Source organism: Pelecanus crispus, chromosome Z, assembly GCF_030463565.1.
Source record: "Pelecanus crispus isolate bPelCri1 chromosome Z, bPelCri1.pri, whole genome shotgun sequence".
In the NCBI taxonomy this organism is placed as follows: Eukaryota; Metazoa; Chordata; class Aves; order Pelecaniformes; family Pelecanidae; genus Pelecanus; species Pelecanus crispus.
The window spans coordinates 28,081,397-28,108,653 of NC_134676.1; the positions used below are offsets into that span (position 1 = coordinate 28,081,397).

The 27,257-nt window shown below is 37.7% G+C and overlaps 1 protein-coding gene across 1 annotated transcript in view; it reads right to left on the reverse strand.

The window, feature by feature from the left end:
• The window catches only part of SV2C (synaptic vesicle glycoprotein 2C), an 89,200-nt gene that overhangs the window by 6,358 nt on the left and 55,585 nt on the right, over nucleotides 1–27,257 (reverse strand). The window contains exons 4-11 of the mRNA XM_075726463.1: nucleotides 16,648–16,781; nucleotides 16,402–16,491; nucleotides 12,018–12,128; nucleotides 9,710–9,798; nucleotides 9,183–9,347; nucleotides 6,182–6,315; nucleotides 4,793–4,996; nucleotides 3,720–3,879 (exon numbers count right to left, since the gene is read on the reverse strand). Coding sequence (XP_075582578.1) covers nucleotides 3,720–3,879; nucleotides 4,793–4,996; nucleotides 6,182–6,315; nucleotides 9,183–9,347; nucleotides 9,710–9,798; nucleotides 12,018–12,128; nucleotides 16,402–16,491; nucleotides 16,648–16,781 — 1,087 coding nt within the window. The remainder of the gene's footprint in view (nucleotides 1–3,719; nucleotides 3,880–4,792; nucleotides 4,997–6,181; nucleotides 6,316–9,182; nucleotides 9,348–9,709; nucleotides 9,799–12,017; nucleotides 12,129–16,401; nucleotides 16,492–16,647; nucleotides 16,782–27,257) is intronic.

Below are 27,257 nucleotides of genomic sequence, written 5' to 3' on the forward strand. Positions count from 1 at the left end.
AGTCCTGTGGTTACGGTAGTTGAGTGCTGTCAGGAGAAAGGAAATAATCCATGCCCCTGCCACAGATTTTGTATACCATGCAAGCAAGTCACTTAAAGCTAACTAAATGGTCATTAAGTATGCATTTCACATTTTCTGGGTGCTTGGCTTAGCACCTTCAGGTTTGTGTTGCTGAAGTGCTGAACACTTACAGCTGCAGTGGAAGTTATGCTTTCAACCCATTCCCTCTTCTAAAATGCTCAGTGACTGGGATTATTGCTACCACACATGTCAAATTTGGCACCTAAACTCAGTTTTAACAATATCTTTTTCCTCTGTGCCTCAATTTCTACATTACCCCCTTTCAAAGCAGTGTTTGGAAAATATGGAAAGCTTGTGAAAAAGTAGGCAGGCACTCTAGGAGCACCCAAAAAAGTTTGTAAGATGTTTAATATATCTCCTTCAGAGCAGAGCTTCCATGGCTATGGAATAGTTTGGTTTAGTCCTCAAGAGGGTCATGTCCAATCAAAGACTTTTCAGAACCCACTGACTGCTGAGCAGTCCAGAATAGCACAGGCCATTAAGAAGATAAAGGCAAAAGACGGGAGAAAAGATGAGGCAAAAGATGAGTTAATACAAGTTTTTTACCTTGTGAAGCTGGATGAACTAACTAACTTACTGGAAATCAGCTAGTTTATAGCTAGTCATCATGAGTGTCCTTTAAAATTTTTGCATTGAAAAGTAAAAAAAAAAAAATTATCAAATGATTATTTGCTACCACTATGTGTGTCATCTGGAAGACAGAGACCTACCTATGGCTAGCAGTAGTAACATATCTTCACCTTTTAACACAACTTTGTTCATGTACCTGAGGACCATTTGAAGTCTATACAGTCTCTAACGTCTCTTACTTTAGCAGTTGTGCAAATCATCTGGGATTTTATAAAGAATATGCAGGTAAAAACAATGCTACAATGGCATAAAATTTGGAAGTAGTCATCAAAAATTTATGACAAACTACTTAATTACCTCTAATTCAGGCATTAGTAAATTAAAATGTAAATAGGTAGATGAATGCGAATGCATACAGAATCCAAATTTGTTAAGATTTTGAAGCAACCTTAACTTTGCCCTGCAGGCAGCTGATGAAGAGGAAACAGAATTGTGCCATGTATCATATACGCTGCACATTTCGAAATTGTTCACCACGCCCCTACCTGGCAAAAGGCCAGTATGATCCCTAAATAACCTGGAGTACGATTTATGAAACACCTTTTGTACTACCCTGCATGACACTGGCAAAGCCCCAGCAGTCTGGCAACAAGTTGTGCAGGAGGAAAAGGAGGGGCTGCCCAGCCTGGTCTCTTGTGCACTGGCCTCCTTCCACACACTTTTCTTCCAGCCCAACCTCCAGCTGCAATTTGCTGGTTGGGAGTACATATTGGAATAATAAAACAGTGACAGAGTGAGCAAAGTTGTTGTGCCCTGAATGCCTTTTGAGAGAAAACTGGAAGCCAGTTTCAGGACCAGATTCACTCTGTATTGCAGCTTTAAAGTGAAAGAGGACATCATCTTAAGCATGAAGGACCTCGTATGCCAAAACAGATCAGGCAGCTTCATGTACCATATATGCCTGGAAAGGCTGGTCAGCCCTACAGCCCTACAGCCACTTGCAGAACCTGGATATTCCTGGCAAACTGTGGCAAGTCGTGCCAGGCTATGGAGATCAGAGGGGTCTTAGAAGGAAAGACAGGACCATCAGAGGTGGGCAATGGTGGCTGTTAAACTGTAGCTTGTCTGGATAAAAAAAAAAAAGTCATGGAAAAAAATAGTGGGAAACAAGTTATTTGAGTCCCTGCAGATATTAGTTTTCAAATAGTTTTATGAAACATGAAGAAGTTTTGCCCCAGTCTAAAAAAAAAGTGACTAGGAAGTGACTTCTAGAATTGCTCATTTCCTTATAACCCAGCTGGCAATAACTGGCAGCGATCGTTCCATTGCTTTTGAAACTTTGAGGGAAAAAAAACTTATCTGCACTACCTATCAGCAATGTCTTTCCTGGCACAGGTAGTTTCAGCCTATCAGCCTTTTAATATCAATAATACAAGGTGGTAAGTTTTCTATCTGAGTTGTTGCAAAAAACCCCAGCAACCCAGTTAAAAGTAAATTTCTGAGTTGGAATTCTAGACAGCTATTATTGCACACATAAGCTTTTTAAAAGAGCAAAACGGGGAATAATTTGCTACAACCCCAAAGGTAGCAGAAACTATTAAAAACAACTATCAGCTACAAATACAGATGCTCTAAAACAGGTGTCAGTTACATTCCTTTTATCATTCTGAGTAATTATGATCATTTTGGTCCCATTAACTTCAATGGCTTTTCCAATTATTTTTCTTTACTTCATTTTAAGAAAATATCTGTGGCTGCTACATTCAGGAATAGCAAAAAGATAGCTATTTCTGAAGGATATTTATTAGAATTATATCATAGAGAGGTTTGGATGATGGAATAATTCTTGCCAGAAGAGCAATTTTCTGAAGTGTAATAAAAACAGAAGTGCTTAATAGTAAAGCTTAGTGCTTTGGATTCATAAATAGCCCAGCATAGTTATTTGATACAACTACAACAATGGACATCAATTTCTTGGGTGAAGAAACATATATTTTTAAAATGCCAATGAAAAGAAAACAGAGAAGCCAGTCTACAGTCTTCCTCTCCTGATGGAGAACGCCAAAGCCAGTTGCACCTCTGTCCAAAAACTTAGAATTGCCACCAAGGTATCACGCATTTATAAACTGGAAATGTTTTTCACCATATTGAAACTTCTAGTGAATGACATAATGAATAGCACCGTGACAGGAGAAAGGACATACTGTCCTTTGGCAGGAATCTGGGCAATTTTACATAAAATTTCTTTGATGAGGGGAGGGAGGAGAAATGTCCTGGTCTATTCAAGAAAATGCATCTTTTACATTTTTACACTTAACATACAACAGCATATGACTCGACTGTTCTTCCACTTTCTGTCCATTAGGTAACATAAGATCAGCATTAAAAAGTACCCTGTATCTGAAAAAAACCCACCATGTTGTCTGGCAGCTATGCTTGCAGGACACAAAAACTGTCCTGAGCTTTCCTGCAAGAGCCATGAAGAGTCAGGAGCAGTGCCAGAGACGTTTTTATATCTGCTTAATGCTGAGTATGTACACTCCTAGTGACCCTGCACACGAATTCATAGCAGACTGATTAACAGCTCAGCATGGTTCAAGCTCATGATCTCTTCCAGAAGATGCTGTTCAACTCTAGACAGTGATTTTTATTATCATCCCCACCATTTCACAGCCAGCAGACAAATGCAGCTATATTGCTATTTTGGACCAACTACTGCCTTCATAGCCAGTGGCACTAGGGGAAACCCAGAAACATTCCATTTCTGTTTTCAGAAATACTAGTCACTAACTGGGTTTTAAATGAGAGTAGCAGTTAGACCTTCTTTTTTTCACATGAAACTACATTTGTGGTATTTTCCTAATTAGGTGATATTTGATGCAAAATACATACCAAATAGCTCCAAAAATCTCTTTTTTCCCCTTGCTATTCATAAGACAAACTATTTGTTCAGCCCACTCAAAACATCACTACCGCTGTAAAGCTCGTACATAACCATTTCTATTTACCATTTCTGCTGGTACATAGAGATAGTGTCAGTGAGGTTGGGGAGGTGTATCTGCACATACCTTCTGTCTGTAGGATACAGCTCCACAGTAATGACATCTAGAGAGTTCCACGCTGAGATGGTGAGGCCGTTGTAGAGACACAGCATACCTATCATCATGGATTCACTGGTCCCAAACCACAGGAAAAAACAGCTGATGCCAGAGAGAACCATGGAACCACCTAGATACAAGACAGGTGAAACAAACATGAAGTGGAGCTGTATTTAAAGAATGATCTTCGTTTTGTCTAATGTTTCTACACAGCGTAGCTAAATAACTGACCCATATACTGAAGTTAAAAACTAAAGAGACCTCCTCTGCTGGTAAGACCAGTCAGGCAGACAAATGTTGTAAGGGGCTCATAGGAAAAAAAAAAAAGCATAACTCCTGAAATATTAGGATATATTATAAAGTATTAAACTGGAACACTCTCTTAAGTCCCAAAGCAAGCTGCTTGGGGAAAACTATTCCCATTCTTCCTTGTTCATCATCTTCTGCAATTACATGAAACCTGTTCATGTATTGTAGCAATAAAAACACTGAGTGGGAATTGCATTTATATAGAGATATTCTCCTAGAAAAATAACACAATGAACTACATCACATAGTTATTTAAGTAAATTGAAAACAGATTTGTCATTGCAGATAATCCACAGGAGATGTCTTTCAACTGTCTTACTTTGCAAAATAAGTAATAGGTAAAGGACTGCTGACTCTTCTGAGGAGCTGCTCCACTAGCTGAGAATCACCTGTGCACATCCTGCTTTCCTTTCAGCTGGAGCAAAGACAAACCAATGCTCAGCACTCTCCAAAATCTCATCACAAATGCCTAAATAACAGTCTTGTAATATCAGCATGGAAGAGCAATGACTGATAATGTGGCCTAGCAGAACTCGTTACGGAACCCTTTGCTCTTAGAGTTTCTAAATTGGAGGCTTTTTAAAACGGCACTCATGATGCTGCATAAATGAAGTATCTGCAGAAGGAGTGTTTTGCATGTCTCTGAACCAAATCCTTTAAAAAGAGAGCATGTTAATTAATTGGGAAATCTTTAGGTTTTGGTGGTGTTCCCCATTTTAAAGTGAAGCCCCTACCTAGCATCGTTAACCGTCCAATTCTATCCATCAGGAGAGCAGACACAATATTCCCTGGTAACACTGCCAAAGTTCCCAGGAAATTAACAAAGTAAATCCAGTAGGCGCTGTAGTCATCATCGAAAGAAATCTGGCATCCTGTCCTGATATGGAAAAATGTGCAATTTATCAATTCGCTGTCAACAAATTTATATTGCTCGAGATCTGTGGAAAGAAGAAAAAGAAACATTTCAGCTAACAGCTGACTCCACGTGCAACTTCTGATTAAAAACATTTCAAGTTTAGGCAACTTAGGAGATTTCACTGCCTCATATAATAGGACTAGTTATTGCTGGTAATTTTGATACCTTTTTATCTTAATAGAAACATATGCAAAGCTCATGAAAAAGAGCAGCTAAGGCCTGGAATTAGGCAAGTTATATTAATGTATTTCAGCTCTGCTTGGACTGTATTTGGTTAAGGCCTTTCAGCACCAGCTGGTCTTGCATAAAAAACACTGGGTATCTGCAAACTTCTATCACTCAGTCTTGCTCAGTATAAGACCTATTTCCACACCAGACAGCCTTTCAGACAAGACTGCTGATCATGCTCCTGACTTTCTTTAAAGAGAAATGTTCCTGCAGAATTCAGATTAAACTAGTTTTCATGTCTGAGAAGGCCTTGTCATCTTCAGCGTGAACACAGATGAGTTACTACATAAAACTGTTCAGGCCATTCTTCTTCTAATACCATTTTGGAGATGTCTCCCTATACTTCTACTATCTTTCTGTTCCTCCTGTCAGCTTTACAATGCTGAATCAAGAATACCTTCCAGGCAAAGAAAGCTGGGTATTGTTTGCTCTGAAACCTAACTGTATTACTATTATGAATGGTGGAGTTACAGGAAAGCAGTAAGAAGTGCCCCCTTTTTCCAACAAGCTTAGTTGGCCATGTTCTGCTTTCAGTTATGTTTTACTAAACTGAAAAAAAAAAAAGGAGTTCTCTGTTTAAACATATGGAAATACGCATCCCTATTTTTTGTTAGAATATTTAGGAGAATGGAAATTATTATAGATTAGGTAGTTTGAATGCTGAACTCAGATTTCCATGCCACAGCAAGCACAATGAACAAAGTATTTCAGCAGTCCCATTTAGACTGAATAAAAATACACTAGTTAAAGCTACCAGTAAAGCAGTAAATATGTATTCTTCTCTCCAGACTGAATCTCTTTAGAGATGATGAAAATCAAAGAGAAGTTTATTATCTGAGGCAATATTACGCCTGTGGTATCTCTAGTGTGGGTGTGATCCTTTCACTTTTCTGTTATAACATTATGGACACCCATTGCTTATTATAGCTTTTTATTCCCTACACCAGGGCTTCTTGTACAGGGTTTTTTCTCATAATACCTGTATTGTAGAAGGTGGTATTCAGGAAGGTACAGTTCCTGAAGTATGTGTTCAGTGAAGTAATGTCTTCAAACACACAGTTCTTAAAAAGTGAATCTTCAAAGGTTACTGATTTAAACTTCATCATAATAAACCTGCCCAATACAAATAATTTCTGTCAGTCTACCTTCATAGTTTAGAAAGAGCAACAGGTCAAGCTGATGCAACTATACAGGTCTGAAAAATCTCAACACCAGAAACAGCGATTCCTTAAAGGCAATCTGGAGACCTAATTAATGATTAGCTGATTCTAGAATACTGTTGTTCAGAAGAAGCATTAATAAGACAAATAGCTCCACATAGCCACCAACTACAACTGGTAATACAATTTCTTTGATAATATTTCTGTTATTATTTGTCCTTAACAATCAACCAAAACCAATGTCTTGACATTCATGGAATAGCCTTGTAAAATCACTATTACTTGTAATTTGACATTATGCTTGGAAATTGAGACATCATGCTCCAGAAACTCAGTCTCTTGGAACAAGCAAGCACCTGCTGGTACCAACAAGCTGGAAAGAAAGAATTTTTTTAAAGAACCTTTATTTCTTCAGATGAACACACTGGGCACCATGTCAGGCTCACATGCAAGATATACTGGTCCAAGTGTTAAAAAATGGTTTCACGAAATGGTTTAACATGAACACCACAACTACATTGCCAGTTATACAGCCAGATATCTAACTGGAATTATGTGTTTGCTACTCCTGTGTCTGTGGTTGCAATTGCGATTACTGTGTACATAAAACAGGTATAAACAAATTGTCAGTAACTTTTCTTATTTCTGAACATCCTCCTTCCTATTGACTCTCATTTATCTCCTATCTCTCCTATCTCCTATCTCTCATTTATCTCCTGGTCATCATTCATAGAAAAAATCAATGACGAAGTGTATTACTAGCAGTAACTTTCTACCTCAATGCTACTAGACTAAAACAATGCTATAAGCCTTTTTTAGTACAATTCTACCAACATCATTATGCTAACCAAAAAAAAAGACAGATGTAGCAATATATCATTATTTTTGGGATGTCTTTTGTTTCACATGGAAGTGTGGAAAAAGCTACAACTAAAAAAGCACAGTTTTGCTGGCAGATTTCACCCAAAGTGGCAACAGTTTGAAAAGCAGTGCTTTAATTGTTATATGGTGGTGAGAACTGTTAAAATGGCAAAGCCTTCAAAACACAGACCTGACTCTGCTCTAATTAAACCTGGTGTGACTAGCTAAGTATTTTTCTTATTACAAGACTAATAGTAGGAATAGGAACACACAAAATATGCTACCTATGAAATAGTAGGAATGAAACTCTCTCATCAATAAGGGTTTTGGAATCACATCTGTATGAGAAAGGAGAGCAAAAGCTAATCGTTTTTATCACAGAAAAAGACTTACTATCTAATGAATTCTATCTGTGTATTGGTCAAAAGAATCATGTTTTCAGCCCATTAGTTTTAGTTACTATATCATTTATCATTTGTGACAGACTGATTAAAATCAGGCTGGTGTTCAGTGTCAACTCATTATCATTTTTCATATAACACTTTCCATTTTAAAATGTAGCCTAATTCCAGAGAAGAACAAAGCAAGTTTAGCAATTAGATTAGTCATTTGGAACAGAAATGACAGACTATGTGTCCTACATTCTTCTGATGCACTTTTTACCTTTGGACAGGAAATATGTTGTGACTATATTAAAACTGGTGTTGTGATGATTTGTATTAAAACCCAACAGAAATGTAATGAAGTAGAAAGTGAAGTATTGATGGATCTTCTAGTTAAGAAAGAACATGAAGGAAACACTGAGAATGAGGGCGAGTGGAGTATTAGAAGATTTGTGGAGGAAGAATATCAAATGAGTTCATACTTCTGTGGAAAATGTTTCATGAATCTCAAATAACTGTCAGAGACCTATTAAATTTCCACATTTGAAAGAGTAAATCAGTGTTTTAGAGTAGATCAATGTTAGATTTAGTGTTTCACAAGAATTTTCAGTTCAAATTCATATGACCTCGGTTGACAGAGTGCTGTCAGTTACTGACAGGAAATGGTTCTTTGCTTTTAGAACACCTACCTCCTGCAAAGGAGCAGAACTGGGAAGCTATGGCTCGTTTAAATATCAGATAACTGCTATTTTTTGCCTGCAATGCATAGATCTTCAACTGGTCAAAACTCAAGTTCTTATAAAAATAATTTTAAAAGACCCATATTAGCACAATCATTCATTTTGTTCACTTAGATATAGATTTTCCTATGGAAATAATAATTACTTAGCACCATGATGTCCAGGTGACAACATGGTTGTTCTGTATATTTCTTAAGAGAAATCAGATACCTAAACCAGCTGTGTTTAATTTTCCCCTAAGTTATCTAGTTATCTCTAAAATTCAGATAGAGCCTTAATATGTTTGGATTCAGTTAAAAAACACAAAAGGCATTGCCAACATGTTGTTTCCCATTTCAGAGCTGTTCATACTCTTTATTGATTTACAGTACCGTTTAGCTTTTATTTTTCTGTGATAAGATCCTAACCTCTCAATGTTCAGCATTTTCACAGAAGCGTCTTTCATACATATAAGAAAAGAACCAGCAATGGAGATGAAAGTATGTTATTCCCCAGCCCCCTGCAATATGCCGCATATGTTAGGTCTGAAAACCTTTGAATCCCACTGTGAAAGGAAGTATCGTGAACTTAAGCTTTTCAGTCTGTTTTTCAGGATGACAAGGAAGCTGGATTTGCATGGGGGATCCTAACACAAGAACCACCAGGGCTTGTACAGGTCCACTTCTCCCCATGCTCCATGAGTCATAAGAAATCCAGAGCAGAAATAATTTCCCATTAATAAGTAAAGAAACCATCTATCATTAGCTAATGGACAAAAATATTAGATTATTAAGACATGTTTTAAAACATGCATTTGTTTATTCCATCCAAGTCAGGATATTAGGAAATGTCTAAACCTGTCATTGATGTATTCTCCATTGCTGTGAATCTGATTTTCCAGTGTAAAGTTGAAGACGAAATGTGAAACCTCCTCATTGCGGAAATGTTTCACTCGGGACGCGTACTCGTCTGACTGCAGATGTTTAATGACATCAGGAAACCAGACAGATAAGCCGTAGTAGCTGTGAAAAACAGACAAGTCTCAGTCACGAATCTCACTTGTTTGGAAATCTGTGTGAGGTGAGGATGAGCAGCTCTCTACTTATGTGATGCAGATGCTCCATCATAATAAAATCCTCAATAAAATAAAAATATGGAAAGATGCTGACCCCAGAAGATGCCAGTTTTCTGAAGCAGGTATTCTTGATGAGTCAGGCTTGCAACCAAGAACAGACTAACCAATAAATACAAGATTTTGTGGAAAGATACTGAATAAAACATTTCCAAATAACAAGTATAATCATAGTGACAGAGGTTTGCATGCAGATGGTTCTTCTGTCTGTCAAGTCTATCAAAAATGGTTTATGATCTCAACCACTCTTACCCAAAAGACAGGGTGAACCATACAGCTGTAAGTTTGATTGTATTATCCTTCACCGGGTAGTTGAAGCATCTCATAAATGTCAACCAAATCTGTAAATCATTAGGAAATACATTTATTTGAAATCATATTTTGTACAATTTTATTACAGGATAGAAGATTTTTTATTCTGATTTGCTTGCTTCTTCAGGGCATCAGAGAGAGCAGATCAGCTCTTTGATACTGGTCATAGCTGTACTTCTCGTACAAGTCTGTTAATCTCCAGCTATAGCCAGGTTGTGCATGATCTGTGACTTTCTAGCTTCTTTTTATGGAATTGTAGAATGGTTTGGGTTTGAAGGGACCTTTAAAGATCACCTAGTCCAATCCCCCTGAGTAGAACTACAGGGACATGTTCCACTAGATAAGGTTGCTCAAAGCCCCATGCAATCTGACCTTGAACACTTCCAGGGATGGGACAACCAGAACCTCTCTGGGCAACCTGTTCCAGTGTCTCACCACCCTCATTGTAAAAAATTTCTTCCTAATATGCAATCTAAGTCTATCCTCTTTCAGTTGTTATCCCTTCTGCTGTCACTACAGGCCCTGGTAAAAAGTCTTTCTCCATCTTTCTTATAAGTCCCCTTTATATATAGAAAGGCCGCAATAAGCTCTTCCTGGAACCTTCTCTTCTCCAGGCTGAACAACTCCAACTCTTTCAGACTTTCCTCACAGGAGAGGTGCTCTGTCCCTCTGATTATTTTTGTGGCCCTCCTCTGGACCCACTCCAACAAGCCCATGTCTGTCTTGTGCTGAGGACTCCACGTGGGGTCTCACTAGAGCAGAGCAGAGCAGAGCAGAGCAGAGGGGCAAAATCACCTCCCTCAACCTGCTGGCCATACTTCTTTTTATGCAGCCCAGGATATGATTGGGTTTCTGGGCTGCAAGCACATGTTGCTGGTTCAAATCAAATTTTTTATCCACCAGTGTGGACTGTGTCTGTTAATTCCCCCCCTGCTCTAATCACTTCAGATTTTCCTAATCTCTTGGCGGCTTCATTTCACTATATGAAATAAATCAGAAATCTTGTCAGAAATGCTTTCTTCTCACTTCCCAGTATTACACTGCTTTAAGTTTAGACAAACTATATTCCAGAATTCAACGGGACTCACTCAGAGTCTGATCTATCATAACCTATCACAGACAGAAATTGGTTCTTCAACTACACAAGGAAAAGCTGGGACTACCCCTAGGTCAGAGATGCTACAGCAGAGCTGACTAAGAATGGTGTTTTCCTCTCTCTCTCTCTCATCTCAAGATGATCTCCTCTTTTTGAGGAGAAGAGGCAGTCTCTCCTAGGAGGTTTCAGCACACATTGTGCAATAAGGAACGTGCTCTGACCCAGGGGCTAGTCCAGTGAGATAACAAGGATGTGAGACAACCAAGATGCAACTCCTTTAAAGCTGGTCTACTAACAAGGCCAAATCATAACATTTCAATATTCAAGTACTCCATTTTTGGAAAAATAACTATGAAAGTAGACATTTTCTGGATTTTTTTTTTCATGGGGAAAATGTCATTTTTCCAAGCAAAGCAATTTTGTGACAAACCTTGGTTTACAATATTTCTTCATAGCTCTGGAGAGCTTTAAGATGCCAGATTTTTAACAGCCGTGAAAAGCTTTTTTTTTACTTTTTTTTTTTTAATGAATGAGACTTTTCCAAATTTTCATTACAAGGTTCAAAGTTACCGTATAATTTTGGTTTTGCAAAAAAATAAAAAAGGATACAGAGCGCAGTCCCTGTGAGCTTGTATTAAACTCTCTGAAATAGCTCTAACTTAGTTTTCTGGTAAAATATTTAACATGCCTAAAAATAGGTGCAGATATGATGCCTTATAAAGGTTTTATTGACATTCTTTTATGAAATCTATTCATGACTTTACCATTTGTAAGTGATGTGGCTGCCTCAAGTTCCAGCTGATAATTTCTCATCTCATCATGTGTCACCTCTTTCCATAGGTATATGTAGATACACATTCCCGGTACATATTATACTGTGGTGCTCGGGAATATGGCTATGTAACTATTAGCCATCACTTGTGTGAAGACCAATGCAGCATTTTCCTCCTCAGAAGCTGGGACCAACCGCTGTGATTCACCTGCTCCTCTTCTGGGTCAGGAAACCAGACTGGTTCCCGAATCTCCCAGTTGCATGGAAAATGTAGCATTGCAGCTGTCACTAGCATGAACTCAATCAATCCATCTCATTTCTGAAGGCTTATTAAAAAGAAGAAAGGTAATTACAGAACAAACAGAGATGTTGTTACTTACACCATATAGCTCTGTGCGAATTCTAACAAAACACCTCCTGTACCAAGTTCCTGTATCACTCTCTATTTCTATGAGCTCGTCTATCTGCTTTGGAGTTTTGATTCTGTTAACCTAGAAACAAAACCAGAACAGCAAATATTTGCATTATATTGAATCATTAACTGCCTGTCGGGGAGTATTAGAAGGTTTTAATAAATTCCATAAACTAAAAATGAGTAGATATTAAACTTAGAATACACTAGAAATACTTTAGAAATATAAAGGAATAGTAGCAAACTATAATGCCAAAGTTCATTATGGATGCAACTGTATTGGAAAAGCTCTACTTTCAAAGGATGCAGGAAATCCATCTCTTCTGACTGAAACAAGCTGTTGCTGTCAGGTTCTGCTAGAGTGTTGCTGTACATACCCCTAATGCCACAAAGGATAAAACATTATTTAAACCCTCAGTTAACCATGTCCGGAGTTTGCTATCAAGTTGTTTCTGATTTGCTATCACAACATTGTTGAAAGTCTATCAATTAAAGATATAGTAATGAAAATAGAAGTATTTGAAATGTCAAGAATTAATAGTTGAATACATTTTTCTTTTGTTCTTATTTCCTGTAGTGTTTGACAGAGAACTCTCTTTGTCTTTTGGATGTTGACTTTAACTATCCTTTTTAATGAAGAGAGAAAAAGTTAGGTGAAATGATCTGGAACCACAGATGTTATTGCTGTTATGAGCAATCATCTACTTCATCTAAAGTGAAATGAGATAAACAGACATCAGGGAAAAATACAGAATTACCAGTGACAGAGAATGTGATATTGCCTACAATGCTAATTTTCACTTGCACTCTCCTGCATAGCAGAAGAAGAGTGTGTTATACAGTGTTTCCAGACACAGGACCTGACAAACTTATACCATTGTATGGTTTTGGTTTTGGCTTCTGCTCTGGTCCCAGGTTCATAGCAATATCACAAAAGGCGGTGTACTCATCCACAGTTTATTTAAAAAGAAGACAAGTAGTGAATGCAAAGAAAATAAATAAAATGGGGAAAGGGGCTAACATATAAGGAGGGAGAGAGCAACAGTGTTCAGTGTTTGGCTGCAGTTTCTGAAGATAGCAATAGCTTGTGTTTCTTCTCAACAGAATGAGGACACCACCACCCACAGATGTATCAGAGTGGATTACAGCACATCAGGGAATAGCAGTACTGACCGTAAAGCTCTAGTTTTCAGCCCACTGCTTTTACAGATGCACACTCTTTAAGATGCAGCAGCAGCCTCATCCCGTGAACAGAAACAAAAGCCCACTAAGCAGTTTTAGCTATAACCACCCTCATTTCTGCAATATTGCAGCTGTCTTGCCAGACCATAACTATATCAACAGCCTGTACCCTTCTCATCATGCCTCTTTCAATAGCAATAATCCTGTCTGCATCATTCCACTGATTTTAAGCTTTTCTTAAACAGGTTTTATGAAACATGCTATACAAAAGACTGACTTGAGTCCTCCAAGATTATTTAAGACCTCGTACATACAGACATCCTCACATGCCACACCTCCGGGCAGAAAGGGCATGCGTTTTGAATCACGCTATATAAACCAGTACCACTCTTGTAGGCTCAGGGGCAGCCTTTTCACTGCTGTGGCCACCTGGCTCATTCGGAGCTGTGGAAGTTGGGGAAACATTTATATATCCAAGGACCACTGTATGTGACTGGGGACAAAAAGCCCCTGGCCTTTATGGTTCTTTAACATAAGAAAAGTCCTATTGAATCAGGACAATGGCCCATCTGGACCATGCAAATTCAGCTGTCAGTATATGAAGAATGAATGAAAAACCAATAAAGAATACCTATTTTAATGAAAATGGAGCTTCTGTTTAAAAGAAATGGCTAGAATTAGGCAATATTTTGGATTTTACAAAATCAAGACATGCTGCAAAGGAAAATGTTCGCATAAAAAAATTAATACATGGCAATGAAAGAGTGGAGAGAATTTTGTTTTTAAGGATACAAAGAATTTTTTGTACTTAAACATTTAAACCAGCAGATCTAATGAATGTACATTTTAAGGACACAGGAAGGTAATTAAGTGTGTACATAAATGTTTAACTTGGGTAGTCCCGTAATAGAAGATACTACCAACTTACTACCATCTCTGTTAGCGTCACTGCTCTCAGGAGAGATTTTCAAAAGTATTTAGAGCCACCACCTCCACAGTCAGTAACTAGAATACATCAGTTCTGGAGTTTCTAACTCTAAACCCAATTGTTCATCAGTTGATGCCTTCTCTGTTCTAAAGGTTTGAAGATAAAATCCTCAGTAATATGAGTGACATAAATAAACATGACTTATGAAAAAGCTTCTAGGAAAAGATGACATCAATATAATTAGGAAACCATATAAAAGGAAAGCACACTAAAATTATAGTAGTAATAGAGGAAAAGTTACATCAGCTGTGGCGTTAAAAAACATACTATGAAATTGCATAGAATGGTACTGGATGAAGCAATGGGGGTTAGGAGAGCTATGTGAATACATTACTGAGACAAAATGTCACAATATCCAGGACTAATATTTTAAAAACAAGAGAGACTAAAGGGATGTCCCAGACAAATTATGCATAAGTTCTTTGCTTTCTGGATTTTATAAGATGACAAGCTGATATTGTGCAATGAGGAGATGACGCATTTTCTAATCATATTAGTGCAAACCAAAAATGGGGACTTCCATACATGTGTAACCTTGACATACAGTACAGTATTTCTAATCCTTCAACTCCTTGATATCTGCAGCTGAGTTTTCCCAATGTTCATGGCAGAAACTGCCAAAAATCGCAAGAAATTTGTGGGTTTTCCTTATTCATGCCATATTCATGACCGACCAATTAACAAAAATAAACAAAGTGCTGAGTTCAACAAGGTTCAGTGCCATATTTTAACAACTGTAGAGAGAAAGAATTGTTAGATCACAAGAACTGGAAACAACAAGCACGTGCTTTGTTTTCTTCTCCATGGCTGCCTTAGGACGTGTTTACAATTACCGCAAACCAATGTGAGACTGTGGCTGATCCTCCCTCCCACCTTTGGTCTCAGCATGTTTCTGTCTTCTTCGTCATGCTTAAACCAACACTGTAGGGGGACAAGGTCTGTGCTATGGCTGACTGTACAATCAGTCAATGAATATCAATGCTGGCAGAAGAAAAACAAAAGAGTGACCAGGGGCAGGCATACTCTTCTGAAAGCACTTCAGATCAGCAAGACCTAATTGTGAAACTATGCCCTAGTTGTATGGTGTTAGGCAAATCCCTTTACTCGTAAATGAAATCAGGAAATAAAACATTAGGTTAGATGGGATTAGGGTAGGTCACTGGTATATCAATAAATGTGGATTTAACATGATAGATGTTCTAACCAGCCTTCTTTCAGGCTAAATATAGGAGTTCTTGAGCTTCTTTGTGAAAAAATTAAATGGAGGCAATGTAAACTACACTCAAGGCAATAAACTGCAAGTCTCAATGGAATAAAGTTATATTCCATGAGACTGCCTGCAAATGCAGAACCTTTGAGAGGATTTCTTAATTGAGTTATATGTGCATTAAAGTAAGAAGAAAGCCTCTGGAAGAGGAAAAACATCCCACACATGGGTCTGAGAAGGTGCAGAGTGCCAGCACTCCCACAGCACAGTACAAGCTGGAAAGGCAGACTGGATTTCAAAGCAAGAAAATGCCTTCTGCTGTTTGGTCCTACTGTATCCAGGAAGACAAAATTGTTGTGTATATTCTTCATAAATAAGAAAGATGCCATAAAAAAGTTGCACAACTGAATTGCCAATTTCTCCTCCAAATAGAAACCACCCATCAATACTTCGAATATGACCTTATCATTAGACCTGCAAGTCAATAAACAGATAAGCTTCCAAAATATTTTGAGAAAATTAAATGTCTGAAATTACTATTTCACAGAAGTGAAAATGATTTTTTTTAAATTATTGTTTTAGCTGATAAAAATGAAAAAAAAACTTCAAAAGCTTTGAAGACACAACAACCAACTAATTGGGACTTCTATGTGCCTACTGTTATTATTAAAGGTGAATTAAACTTAATAAATAAAACACAGATGGAGTCTATTAAGTATCTTGGTACCCCAGAGAAAATTATCACACTTCGGGTTCATACGCTCAAGAATATGCTAGCCAAAGGCTGATATCTTAACATCTGCTGTATATATAACAATTTCAGTAGGAATTAGATTCTTATATTTAGGTATTTCGAGTGCAAATGATTGCCTTTGTCATGCAAAGTATTAATATTGATTGCTTAAGCCCTCCAGACCTTGCCAGTCAGCAAGCTCACTGATGTGTTAAGTGATAAGCTTTAAAAGCAATACTCACTGTGAAGACTTTCTCAGGTTGACCACGAGCTCGCATGTTTGTGTCATGAATTTGCTTGAGTATCATCCAGGCTTCATCATGTTTTCCAACCTAAATGTTTGATCATAGCATTTAAACAAAACGTACATACAGATTAAGATACTCACTACAGTCACTGAGCAATTTTAATGCCTGTTATATAGAGGTTATGCTGTAAACACAGAAATAATTTTGACTGGAATCTAAAAAACATTTGAAAAGTTATACCTCCAGCAAGAACCGTGGGCTTTCTGGCATAAAGGTGAGGGCTACCACAGAAGAGACACAGGGCAGTGCGCAGACAATCACAAATACTCGCCAGCTGTGGAACTGGTAGGCAGAGCCCATGCTGAAACTCCATCCTATGAAAGCAGAAATTCACAAATGTACAGAGATAAGCATTGTACTTAGAAGCATAAGTATTGTACGTGGGAGTCTGCAGCTTCTTGGAAATGCAAAATGATACCTGTATTTAAATGAAGACTGATTGATCTCTTCTATTTCCACAAATATCGGTAATTTCACAAATAATCTTACACTATGAATTTCAGCCTCTTGCATGTGAGTAGTCATGTTGGAAAATGGCCATATTACACAGGGTGGGAGAATTCCTTATGCAGGGGTGAGGAAGCCTCTTTCAAGTCTCTTAGCAAATCTGCATGAAGGTAGTGACATGAACCAACCAGGGACACCATCACCATGTATAAGAATACATATACAAAGAAATAGGTTTATATGAATACTGAAAGACATAGTTTTATATGAATACACTCAGATGATATATTTTATGGAATTTTACAGCCTTCCTTATTATTATTAACTTTTCTACAAAGAGTTAATTTCAATACTCTTAATAAGAATCTCCTAATGTAATAGAGTGCAACACATAAAGCATATACAGTGCCTAGCTTGTTTCCATCTTGTTCCAGAGCACTATACCACTCCTTAAATTCTGTTAAAAGTAAACTGACACCCATAACTAGATGTATAGGAAAAAATACTCAGTATTTAAACACCTGTCTGAGATGAGCAATCTTAACACTCTCTTAAGTAGAGAGAGAATTTATGATTATATAAAGAGATTAAGAAAAAAGAACAACAGGAAAACAACTCTTCTCATCTGAAAAATTGGTCTTGAGATACACCTGACTGCTGACTAATAACATGCTGTAGAAACCATTGCTAAAATATACCAAGAAGAATACAGAAGGAAATACTGGAAAACCTGTACATGAAACTGCGGGGCTGGCAGTTCAGCTTTTTAATAAAATATCTGATTGTTTGATGTATTATGACTGGCCTACTGAAATGCTAGCATTGTAAGAAACCTAAGAATTTCTCTTAAGAAAACAAAAAATATTCTTTGGGTAACTACCTGGCCGCTTAGGTTGGTTTCAATACAACACAAATTTTCAAGTAAAATCTTTAAGGTTAACTTATTAGAAGATGAGTGGAAGATAAGAATAACAATAAAGGACAGAAGAGGTTACTGGAAGAAAATGGAATCCTGTCTAATGAAAGAGCTGACGCCAGATTAATCTGATATATTTCTTTGCTAACTGATTTTTCTAGACAAAAGACATGGTTGATTAAATCTGTCTGGATGTCGGTAATCAACTGGTACAACATGGTACCAAATGGCCTATTAAATAGTTCCTCAAAGGAGGTATTTATCTGTTAAATGTATAGTGTATTTTGGAATTTAAAGATCTCATGCTGTGGGTCATAAAACATTCTTGGAAAAAAAAAAATCCCTTCTCATATTAAAGTACTTGTGTGTTACCATATGAAAAATACAGTCAACCCATGATTTATTTTTGCCCTTTATCAACAGCATGGTGAAACATTTTGCTCCGCAGACTTGGGAACATGTTTTTTCTGGTCTCTTACAAACTTTCTGTGTTTCTGAAATGATATCAGATTGCTCTACAGCCTCATTTAGCCCTGCCATCTTTAACCCAGGAAGACAGAGGTAAAATCAATGACAGTGTTGGCAATGATCTTGGATTGCCATGTTACTTTTTTTTAAGTAAGGCTGTAGATAAACATACCTTCTCCCTCCAAAATTCCCTCCAACAAAAAGAGGCTGTCTAAAATTTAATGTTTAATTTTATTCTAAAATAGAACTTGGAATGAAAATTTAAGATTAAAAAATACAAACCAAAAAAGCATGTAAAAATGTATTAAAATTTACTTTTTACTGATTTTTGGAAAATGTCAACTTTTATTCTTAGGGCATTTCAAATCATAAATAACATGGGCATACTTTACATCTAAATTGGGAAGGGAAGGAAATAAAGAAGGAAAGGTTTACAGTGAGTTAATGAGGCAATTAGAAACCATTGTTTTGGGTATTGTGTACACACTCTATTGTAATCATTAGAATCATATTCTTCATTATATATTCTAAACTATAGTACAAAATCACCTGATACAGAACTCAACAAAATTATTTCCTTTTGATTAAGTTAATTTTCAGTCAGAGCAGCGAGCTAATCTGACTTGCTGGGCAGCCGTACAACTGCTGGTGCCATGGGGAAGGCGGCACAGGATGGGGGTTTTCAGCTCTCAGAACAGTGGTAGTCCAGGTACTGGCTCTTGTCATTAGAAACTGTCCCAGAAATACACAGAGCCACTGGTATATTTAGACAATCTGTCTTTCACTGCTCTGGTTTATGTTTTGTGAGATTGAGCTGCATAAAGGGCACTTCTGAAGTAAATGAAATCAACCTGGTTTTATACCTGTTATAAAGCAACAGCAACATCTTGTGCTCTGTGGCCAGTCCTGGAAAATGCTGGTGATAATTTATTTTAAGGTGTCATTTATTAATGTAAGTAAACCATACTACACTTTATTAAAAAACAGTGAGTGCACTGTTCCTCCTGCTGTCATCCTGACAACCTGCAAAACATCTTTTTTACTCCTCAAAATATCTGCGGGGCTTGTCAAGTGAAATGTTCATTATGGTTTTTATTGCTCTTATTCTGTCCTTTTCTCTATACATTGTATTAACTGCTGCAATTTATCTTGTGATTTAACATATCTGCTGAATTAATGACAATAGTGAATGTCAGGATTATAAGAAGCAAATGGTAGAAAAAAAGCTAGCTGCAACACAGCTTTCTTGAGGCTGCTTTCCTGTCTATTCCAGCACCAGCACTAGATGAGCAAATCAAACATATATTTTAAACACAGAGCAAGTTTAGATTTAATCTTACGTTTAATATACCCTGTTTTCCTAGGTCATGAGCTAATCTGGAAAATGGAGCCATTAGAGTAGCTCTGAATTCAGCTCACAAAGCGGCTTTGATTCCTATTGTACATAAGTCTTGAAACCAAATGGAAGTGTGTTCTGGGCTGTAACTCAATTTGCTTCTCCCTTCCCTGATTTATGACACAATGGCAAAGACAGAGTAGCTCTATGTGGTTGCATGCAGAGCACTGCACAGCAACCTAGAGCTAAACTTCACCCTTGCTCTCTGGCTATGTTGTATTCCAGAGTCATTAATCTTGAAAACAGTGGCGAGTCCCAATGTTTTATGAATTGCTAAAACACTTGGCCCAAATGCATCTTGGAAAGGATGTGCTGTAGAGCAATGTAAAACCCACAATGACTGAATCTGAAGCTGCTGCAGCAACCTTTCTGCTGAATACCACCCTCTCACTTTACTGACTGCTGGAATAGGCCAAGTGAGTCACAGACATGGCAATTACTGATTACAGTGGCAATTACTGGTTACAGAAACACAGCAGCATGCAGCAGAGCAAAATCAAAATGTACAAGATGCTAATCTATATCTAATCACCAATTTACATGTTGAATTCAATGTCAACAAAATCTTCCCTCCCAACACAGCATTTCATCTGCTCCATAATATTAATAAATTAAAAGCATATTATAAACAAGTTCTTGCTCCAAAGGAGAGAAAAGAGCATTTCTGTCATAGACTTTCTGAATAAATACAGAGGTAAACCTGTCCATATTACGCTGAATTTTATAAATGTGTATTACCTGATAAACAGTATGTATCTTCAAGGACAACGATCATCTCTTACAGTGGCTAGGTTACTAGAGAGCGGACTAATGGGGATTATTTGCTTAACTTTGCAAAATGAGGTCTGAAAAGGAACACGATAGCTCTCTACAAATTCATAAAGGCTACACTAAAGTGCAACATGGGCAATGATAAATATGGGTGCCTACAGGCTCTGTATAAATACTGGCTGGAAAGGGGAAGGTTTCTAAATACCAGAGGAATAAAGTTGTGAAAGACCTTTCTAAGAGACTAAAGTGGGCAAAGAAAGCCTAACCGAATACTGGGATTTTGTGGCATGGTTAGCTAAAGGCTGACCATTCTTGATAACATTTTTTGTTAGACATTCAGCAGGAATCAGAGGAACTAGATTCATGGCAGTGTCAGAAATTGTCAAAAGCCAAGTTTGCATAAACTTCTGTCTTTTGGTAGGTAAAAGGAGGGAGTAGATGCAAGAACATCCCTAAAAATTAGGGGCGGAGGAGAAAGCCAAGGTATTTATAGGAATTCATAGTCTCGATAGATTCTTCTGCAGAATACTTTCTATGATTTTATAACTTTTCTTATTTCTGTTTTAACACACAATCTTTGGTCATAACTCAGCTTTCTAGCCTCAATTCTCAATGTTTTACATTTGAAAAATTTCCAGTAACTAAGATGTGTGATTGCTCTAAATTGCCACGTAGTGGCACTGTTACCGCACTTAAAACAAGTAATAAGTTTAAAAAATTGCTCTGGAAAGACTTCTACAATTAAATCATAGAATCATAGAATCATTTAGGTTGGAAAAGACCTGTCAGATCATCCAGTCCAACCATTAACATAACACTATCAAGTCCACCACTAAACCAAAAATGTTCTTGTTTTGTTGAGTATTTCCAAAGTTAATCAAAATTATAAGGAGGAATAGAAATATTTAGCAGCTGGCAGCACTGAAGTACATTATTATCACACTTACATTTAGCCTGTCTTGGCATTACCAAGTTTAACTATGAGTGACATCTAGGATTTGATCACATATGTTTTGGTGGTACTGATTAGAATAATGGTAAAACGTCACTGAAACAAAAAAAAAAAAAAAATTGTTCAGGTAAGTTACATAGCTGAGGCAGCTCAGTTAGACGTTTTTACAAGACTGAGTGAAAAACGTTGTTTCTAACAAATGCAGAAATAATGCTTTCAGAATTATTCTGTAATTGTATTAATGTGAAATTCCAGTAACACGAAGTAGAATGCTTGCCTTTCCTGTGATTAGATTATTAATATCACATGGGAAAGGCAGTGTTATCTTTAGCCTATATAGATAGCTAGATACTCTACAAACCCACTGGGTCAGGATGTCAGTTGCTGGTAATTTCTGCAGAAGGAATCTGGAAATAAAATAGCTGAAGTGTGGCAGGCCGTGATGGAGGTGCCTCAACAAAGGTGCCTGTAGAAGACTCTAACTCTCATCTGCATCTGCCTGGCTCTCTAGCTGATGCTATTAGTCCCTGGGAGCCGTGAGGATCAACAGTTTAATGAAAGAAGAAAGTAATTGTATTAAGCAGATATATTTTATGAATACATTAAACTCAGACTTGGTCTACTGACACTTAAAACTATGATTAGAAGGAACAAGGCATTTTCTAAAGACACATTTCCTCTCCTGCAGCGGAGGGGGTTGTCAACCACTGACACTCATCACTTCCCTTTGCTGGCATTGATCTTCTTCTAAAGACCTGAGATTATCGGGTCTCTGATCACTCTGGTAACATTATCTGCCATTCAGACAGCCCCAGGACAGCTGCAAGCAGGGCTGACCCTGCATAGAAAATAATTTGCTCTCTAATAACATCAGACACCGTTGCTCTATCCAGTGCATGGCACTGTGTTCTGGGTGAGGTCTCCAGCTGTAGTACCTCTGAACAGTGGCATCAATAATCCACTTTTTGAATGTTTCTAATACCTGCTGTAGTACTGCCCAGTTTCATGTTTCATTGAGGAGGAAGTTTGTATATCCTCATACTTCAGACAATGATATAGTACGATACGTACCCAAAATTTGAGGTTTAGTCAGCCTTTCACTTAACCTCACATATACTCTGTGCAGAAGATAAAGCTGTTAGGTTTGTTTCCTTGCTATGGAAATGCTAATGCATCTGTGACAGGCCTGATAGAAAAAACATAAAAAATTATTTCAAATCAGAATACGTAGCAATGCTAGGGGCAAAAAAAACAAGGGAAGCTTGTAAGTCATTGCATGCGAGGATTGCAATGGTCTGCCTGAAACCTGACTTTCACTTGGCCCTAAAATATGGCTATATCAAGAAGCTATGACTTACAGTAGCAAGACGTTAATCTCTGAAATGGCAGACGAGATTAAAAGATGTCGTCATATAAATGAATTAAAGTAACAATTCCTAATAAGAGAACTGCAGGTACCCAACAGCCTGGTCATGTCATCTGTCTAATCTTGGCAGATGCTAGAGGTCAAAAAGGATGTTTAATTAATGGTCTATTTAGGATTAAGAAATCAGGATCTCACTTGCCTTCCTAGCTAGATAGACATGAATACATGTAGGGACTTGAAGTAGACTGTTGTCAGTGCTGAGCCTAATGGGAATGGCATGTCTGTATCTTGACTCCAACAAAGGAAGCTTTCCTTGCACTTCTGTTTTCTTTACTGGGAAGGATACTTGGCCAACTGAATAAAACACAGATATGAATAAGGCAAAATCACTCATTAGCAGTTCACATTTTATGAAGTCTTACAGGGCAGAAGGGAAGTTATACAGAACCAGAAAGGACTTGCATACTAAATCGACCATTATCAATTTTCCAGATATTCACCCCATATTCTCCCCTCCAGTGGACTATTCCAAAAACACAATAGTTATAATAAACAGTGGCAAAAGAGTAGAAGAGCTTTCACAAGAGGCGTCTTATGGCATTTTCAGAATTGGTTTTACCTTTTCTGCATTTACTATATGACTGAGAAAGGTATTGTAACAAGAGGATTCCTGTACAATTCACAGAGCTGGACAAATAACCTTTTTACTCATGTAGCGCAGTGCTGAAACAATTAAATTTTAATGATTACCTATATATAAAAGAAGCATGTTATAAAGGAAAAAAGAAGAAAGATGTTGGGTAAGTGCACTTCGCAGGGAACACTCTGGTTTGAACGGCAGCTGTTAAGAGTCAGCTGACAGCAGACCAGCTGACAGGAGATGAAGATTCGTCTCTCTCTTAAGTTATTTATCTTACAAGGAGGTATACATGTTTGTTTATTCACTTTAGTCAGTCTCCAGGCCACCACTCTCATCAACATCATCCAATCACGTGGCAAGTTATTGGTATTCTGCAGTGTTTTATTATGCTTTTCTGTGTATTTATATGCTGCATCCCTATCTATAAAAAAGGAATAGTAATACTTACATAGGTTAAGTCTTAACTCAGTGCTGGAAGATCTCAGTAACACTGAAGATGCATGAAAATAAGAGAAAAATCAGAGCCAAAATATATAGAGTTTGGGAGGAGACTATACTGTCCAAATCCATAAAGACAGTCATTGACATCAAATGCAGAACCATCACCCCATGAGGGGAGAGAGAAAGGATAAACATCAAATTTGTACAAAACCCTGTACGTGATTTCTTGATACACCTGCACCTCATTCTGAAGAGAATTAGGGTTGTTCTCCAATACCTGCTTGGCCCTGGAGAGGTGCTCAGATGATGTGGGATCACCACACAGAGCTTTGTGAGCCTTTCCTAGATTGATCCCTTGATTTAAACTATTTGTTGCACCCATCAGTAAGATACTGCATGAAAGTAACAGCTAAGAGCAAAGCATCCCACTTGCAGGAAAGGAACAAAAGATGTCACTGCTGAGGAGTGGAAACAACCCTGTAGTCCTCTACTTCTGTTTGTTTAACCTTGGCCACTTAGAATTTTCCATTCTTAGAATGGGGAGAAAGAATAGAAATGCACTTTGCTAAGATGTCATGCTGATGTAAATGTCTCCACCTGGCCACCACCATGCAGGATCCAATTTTGCACCTTAGCAATTCTGAATACAAACACAATGCAACTATCCTACAGAGCTGGAAACCTACCAAATCTCAAAGCACTTCAGCACAGAATTGCAATGTCTTGACTTCGGTCACCATTAAGGGTTTCATCTCTGTCCTGAGTCTTTTTGCAAGACTTCAGACGCCTATTACCAGGAATCAAGCCTGAATTACTTGGCTTCATTCTGAATGCAAATATCATTATATTCCTTGGGAAGTGGGTGTGTCCTCACTCATTACAGTCCTTGGATAATGAGTATAGATTTTGAAAATTTTCCAGGGCAAATCTGTAATTTTCTGCTTAGATCTTAAATAAGCGTTTCTAAAACATTCCACTTGTGCGTCTTCAAAACAGCGTTCTTCCTCTCTGCCTCATATTTTATAAAATACAAATCAGTGCAAATACTCTCTTAAAACTTACGTTAATTGCGTGTTTCTGAAATTTAAAATGAGAAACACCATGTTGCAATTGAAAGTATTAAGTAGGTAAATATGCCTATTCCAGACTAGAGTGTTCTGCACTTCCCTTATGTTCACTCATGACCATTATTCAGAGAAAACTACCCAAGACTACTAGAAATTGATGTAGACAGACACAGGTCAAATTTTGTCCAGGTTCAGATGCAAAACTTGAAAAGAGCTGTGATTTGTAATTAAAAGCTCAAATGTTTAATTCCCCTATACATGGCTGCTTTTGTCACATTTCTGCACCTAAATTGGATTTGGAAAATTTTCTCCTAAAGCTCTGATAGAGATCTACATCTACTTGTAAGTAGAGATATTAGGACTCATACAGCACCTACCTCAGTCCTGTGGAAACCAATGCTTGCCATAAGTGCTTGGATGTAAGATTCTTTTATACATACATTTGCAATCTTCCCAATACCCTTGTAATACTGTGGAGTCAGAAAAAATCAAAAGTAGTGTTGGGGTGCAATAGGTCAGTGGTATGTGACCTTTCTGTATTTAATGATCACTAGACGTTTTTCAAATGGATGTGTAGAGTCCTACATGGCTAACTAAGGCCTGTGGATGAAAGATTTACTTGTCTGAATTATTTTTATGGGCATATAGCCTAGAAGCATTTTATGAAATCCCCACTATTGAAAACCACAGCAAGTAGCTGGCAGCATCTGGAAGGAAAACTGCATCAAAGAATGGTCTAAGAATTTTCTTAGCTTAACAACCAGATAAAAAGCGAGCATAAAAATAAAAATGTATTTTTCCAATATGAGCAAGATCTATTCAATAATTACACTGAGTTTACATTATAGTCCAAAGCAGAAAAGAGACTGAAGAACTGGAAAGACTACTGTCCTGGTTTCGGCTGGGATAGAGTTAATTTTCTTCCTAGGAGCAGGCACAGTGCTGTCTTTTGGATTTAGTAGAAGAGTGTTGATAACATGCTGATGTTTTTAGTTGTTGCTAAGTACTGCTTATGCTAGTCAAGGACTTTTCAGCTTCCCATGCTCTGCCAGGTGCACAAGAAACTGGGAGGGGGCACAGCCAGAATAGTTGATCCAAATTGACCAAAGGGCTATTCCATACCATATGACATCATGCTCAGTATGTAAACTGAGGGGAGTTGGCCGGGGAGCAGCAATCGCTGCTCGGGAACTGGCTGGGTATCGGTCGGCGGGTGGTGAGCAATTGCATTGTGCATCACTTGCTTTGTATATTGTTATAATTATTATCATTATTATATTGTTATTATTAACTTTACTATTTTACTTTATTTCAATTGTTAAACTGTTCTTATCTCAACCCAGGAGTGTTTTTTCATTCTTACTCCTCCGATTCTCTCCCCCATCCCATTGGGGTAGGGGGAGTGAGCAAGCGGCTGCGTGGTGCTTAGTTGCTGGCTGGGGCTAAACCATGACAACTATGTTCTAATTACTCACATATTAAAAAAAACCAACCCCGAATAGGCCACCAAGGGTTAATATTTAGCTGATACCATCGAAAATCTCATTACAAGCACTGTGGCACATAATTGATCTGGCTGGCTGACTGAGTCAGTGGCCCCAGAGATTTATGTACTCATGCAGTTCTACAAAGTCCTTGCTTGAGTCTGGCTCTGTGCAGCTGTTCAGTGAAGGCACTTCACAATCTGCAAAACAAAGGGGTAAAGTCTGCTGGCCACAACTGACAACATCATAACTTAGGTGCTTGTCAGTCCAAGAAGAAAAGGCCATGTCATTCTTTTCAGAGATGAGGGATCAAGCAGATGCAACTAATGTTAGAAAAAGTCAGGGAGAGCACATGTTAAAAGATGCTGCTGTCAGAGCTTAAAAATACCGTGGTCAGTGTTGACATTGAGACCATGCAAGTGTTTCCCTTTTTTATTTTTTTCAAATGTTGTTTGTATAACCTTACTTTTGACTTCTTGTTAAGATTTCTACCTCTGGTGTCCTACATGTACTTAGTGGTTTCCACTACTTTATTTTACTGCACTTAATTAAGAATTGAAAAAACGTTAGCGTACAAAGTTTGAAACTTCTGTTTGGACAGTGGTAAAGAGTACAATAAGAGTAAATCATCAACAGCAGACAAAATCCACTTTTATATGTAGACAATGTTAAATGGCCAAATGCCCTCTGCAGTAGTCATTATGAACTAAGTCTGAAAGAAAACACTTGTCTGCAGCAAAATCTGATTATATTGCTGTCCTACCAGTCTGCAAAACACAGACAGAATCATTTCTATGCATTTTTGTGTGGTGCCTTCCATGACCTGCCCATAGCTCTGAGCT